Source organism: Bison bison, unplaced genomic scaffold (assembly GCF_000754665.1).
Source record: "Bison bison bison isolate TAMUID 2011002044 unplaced genomic scaffold, Bison_UMD1.0 scf7180017864492, whole genome shotgun sequence".
Lineage (NCBI taxonomy): Eukaryota > Metazoa > Chordata > Mammalia > Artiodactyla > Bovidae > Bison > Bison bison.
This window is the reverse complement of record NW_011495051.1, coordinates 5225390-5227563: the sequence shown is the minus strand read 5'-3', so window position 1 is coordinate 5227563 and position 2174 is coordinate 5225390. Positions and strand designations below refer to the sequence as shown.

The 2174-nt window shown below is 58.1% G+C and overlaps 1 protein-coding gene across 1 annotated transcript in view; it reads left to right on the top strand.

Moving 5' to 3' along the window:
• Window positions 1-1254, top strand: part of C3 (complement component 3) — a 36287-nt gene extending 35033 nt beyond the window's left edge. Inside the window, exons 39-42 of the mRNA XM_010828469.1 lie at window positions 8-47; window positions 545-628; window positions 827-962; window positions 1045-1254. Coding sequence (XP_010826771.1) covers window positions 8-47; window positions 545-628; window positions 827-962; window positions 1045-1186 — 402 coding nt within the window. The 3' untranslated portion in view covers window positions 1187-1254. The remainder of the gene's footprint in view (window positions 1-7; window positions 48-544; window positions 629-826; window positions 963-1044) is intronic.
• Window positions 1255-2174: the final 920 nt, after the last annotated feature.

Sequence of the window (2174 nt, the reverse complement as noted above, 5' to 3'; positions counted from 1 at the left end):
TCTGGAGGACCGGCTGGACAAGGCTTGCGAGCCGGGCGTGGACTATGGTGAGTGGGGCGCTGGGCGAGAGGCGGGAAAAGGTGCATGCATGCGTGCTTGTGTGTGAGCGGCAGTGTGAAGGCGGGTGTGGTCCTGGCTGTGTGTGGTGACTGTGGTTGTGGGTGACTGGTGTATGTGTGTGTGTGTTGTAAGGGGCTCTGATTACACAGGGAGACATGGTCATGAGTGGGGTGGTTTTGTGGGTGTGTGTGTGTGACAGGTGGTTGGGAATGGATGTGGTTGTGCGTACCGCCATGTTGTGGGGAACCTGTGGGTCACGGTGGATAGGAGTCACTATCATCGTGTCTCCGACGGTGGTTGTGGAGGGCTCTGATTGTGTGCATGGCTGTGAGTGTAGCCTGGCGTGATATACTGCAGTGAGGGGGGTGGCTAGCAGGGACATGAGCATGCCTGGCTGTGATCATCGCTTGGGAGGAGCCAGGTGAGGGCGCCCCACAGAGAGCCTTGCCCAGGACGCCCCGCTGTCTTCCCCACCCCTCAACAGTGTACAAGACCAGACTTATCCAGAAGAAGCTGGAAGATGACTTTGACGAGTACATCATGGTGATCGAGAACATCATCAAATCGGGTTAGCCCTGTGTCTACTGTCTTTCTACCTCCCCCTTCCCCCAGCCCCTCCCTGTCTCCTCCCCCAACTCAGCTTCCCTTGCCCTCCCCACTCTCCCCCTCTCCCTTCCCCAGTTCAGCTTCCCTTCCCCTCCCTCCCCATACCCCAGTCCCTCCCCTCCCCCTCCCCCAGTTCAGCTTCCCTTTCCCTCCGCTCCAGGCTCCGACGAGGTGCAGGTTAAACAGGAGCGCAAGTTCATCAGCCACATCAAGTGCAGGGAAGCCCTTAAACTGAAGGAGGGGGCACACTATCTCGTGTGGGGCGTGTCCTCTGACCTGTGGGGCGAGAAACCCAAGTGAGTTCCCACCCCAGTGCCTTCCAGAGGCCGCCTCCTCCCACCCTCCGCACCCCCTCCTGACCCGTCTGTCTTCCCTCAGGATCAGCTACATCATCGGGAAGGACACCTGGGTGGAGCTGTGGCCCGAGGCTGAAGAATGTCAAGATGAGGAGAACCAGAAACAGTGCGAGGACCTGGCCAACTTCACAGAGAACATGGTCGTCTTTGGCTGCCCCAACTGATCCCACACACATACACCCTGTCATACACACTGTCCACACAATAAAGCTTCACTTCTGTTCCACATGTCTCCTGAAGTCTGGAGGTCTTTGAGAGGGGGACAGAGGCAGCTTCGACCCCCGCCCCTCCGCCCCCCACTGCCTCACTTGCCACTCAGCTCCATCCTACAGGAACCTGACCTGATTCCCACTTCATTACCTCCTGCAGTTCACCTTCACATTCACCGGCTTCCTTATCTCCAGTGCCCGTGCCTGCCTCACCTGTTCCTAGCCGGAAGTGCGTATGCCTCTTCCAGAGGCGGCCTCCGGAAGGCACGGGGTGGGAACTCACTTGGGTTTCTCGCCCCACAGGTCAGAGGACATGCCCCACACGAGGTAGTGTGCCCACTCCTTAAGGCGGATTCTTCACCATCTGAGCCACCAGGGAAGCCCAAGAGTAGTGGAATGGGTAGTCTATCCCTTCTCTAGGGGAAACTTTTGACCCAGGAATCCAACCAGGGTCTCCTGCACTGCAGGTAGATTCTTTACCAGTTGAGCTTCCCTGACCGGGGATTGAACCCTGCATTGGGAACATGGAGTCTTAGCCACTGGACCACCAGGGAAGTCCCTCTTCGTGTTTTCTTACCAGCATCCTTGCCTACATCCTCACCTGGGTATTTCCCTGGCTTCTTGCTTGCACCTCCCCCTGCGTCTCTACCTGTGTCTTCAGCATCAGAACCCTCCAGTCCTTCTCTGCCTTCTCACCCTCATGCCCGCCTGTATCCTGAGCTCCCATCCTCACCTGCTGGGACCTTCATCGCATTTGCCCTCCTTCTCAGCTCACTTTCACTCCATTTCCAGTCTCACCTGCACCCCGTGTGCCGGCCTCTAGACTCACCCTCCTGGTCACCATTTTGTAGATGGGCCTGAGCAGACTGGTGGGATTGTGTGAGGCGGCTGGGCCGGGAGGGGGCAGTCACAGGCAGGTCAGGGTGATGTTTCCGCCTGGAGC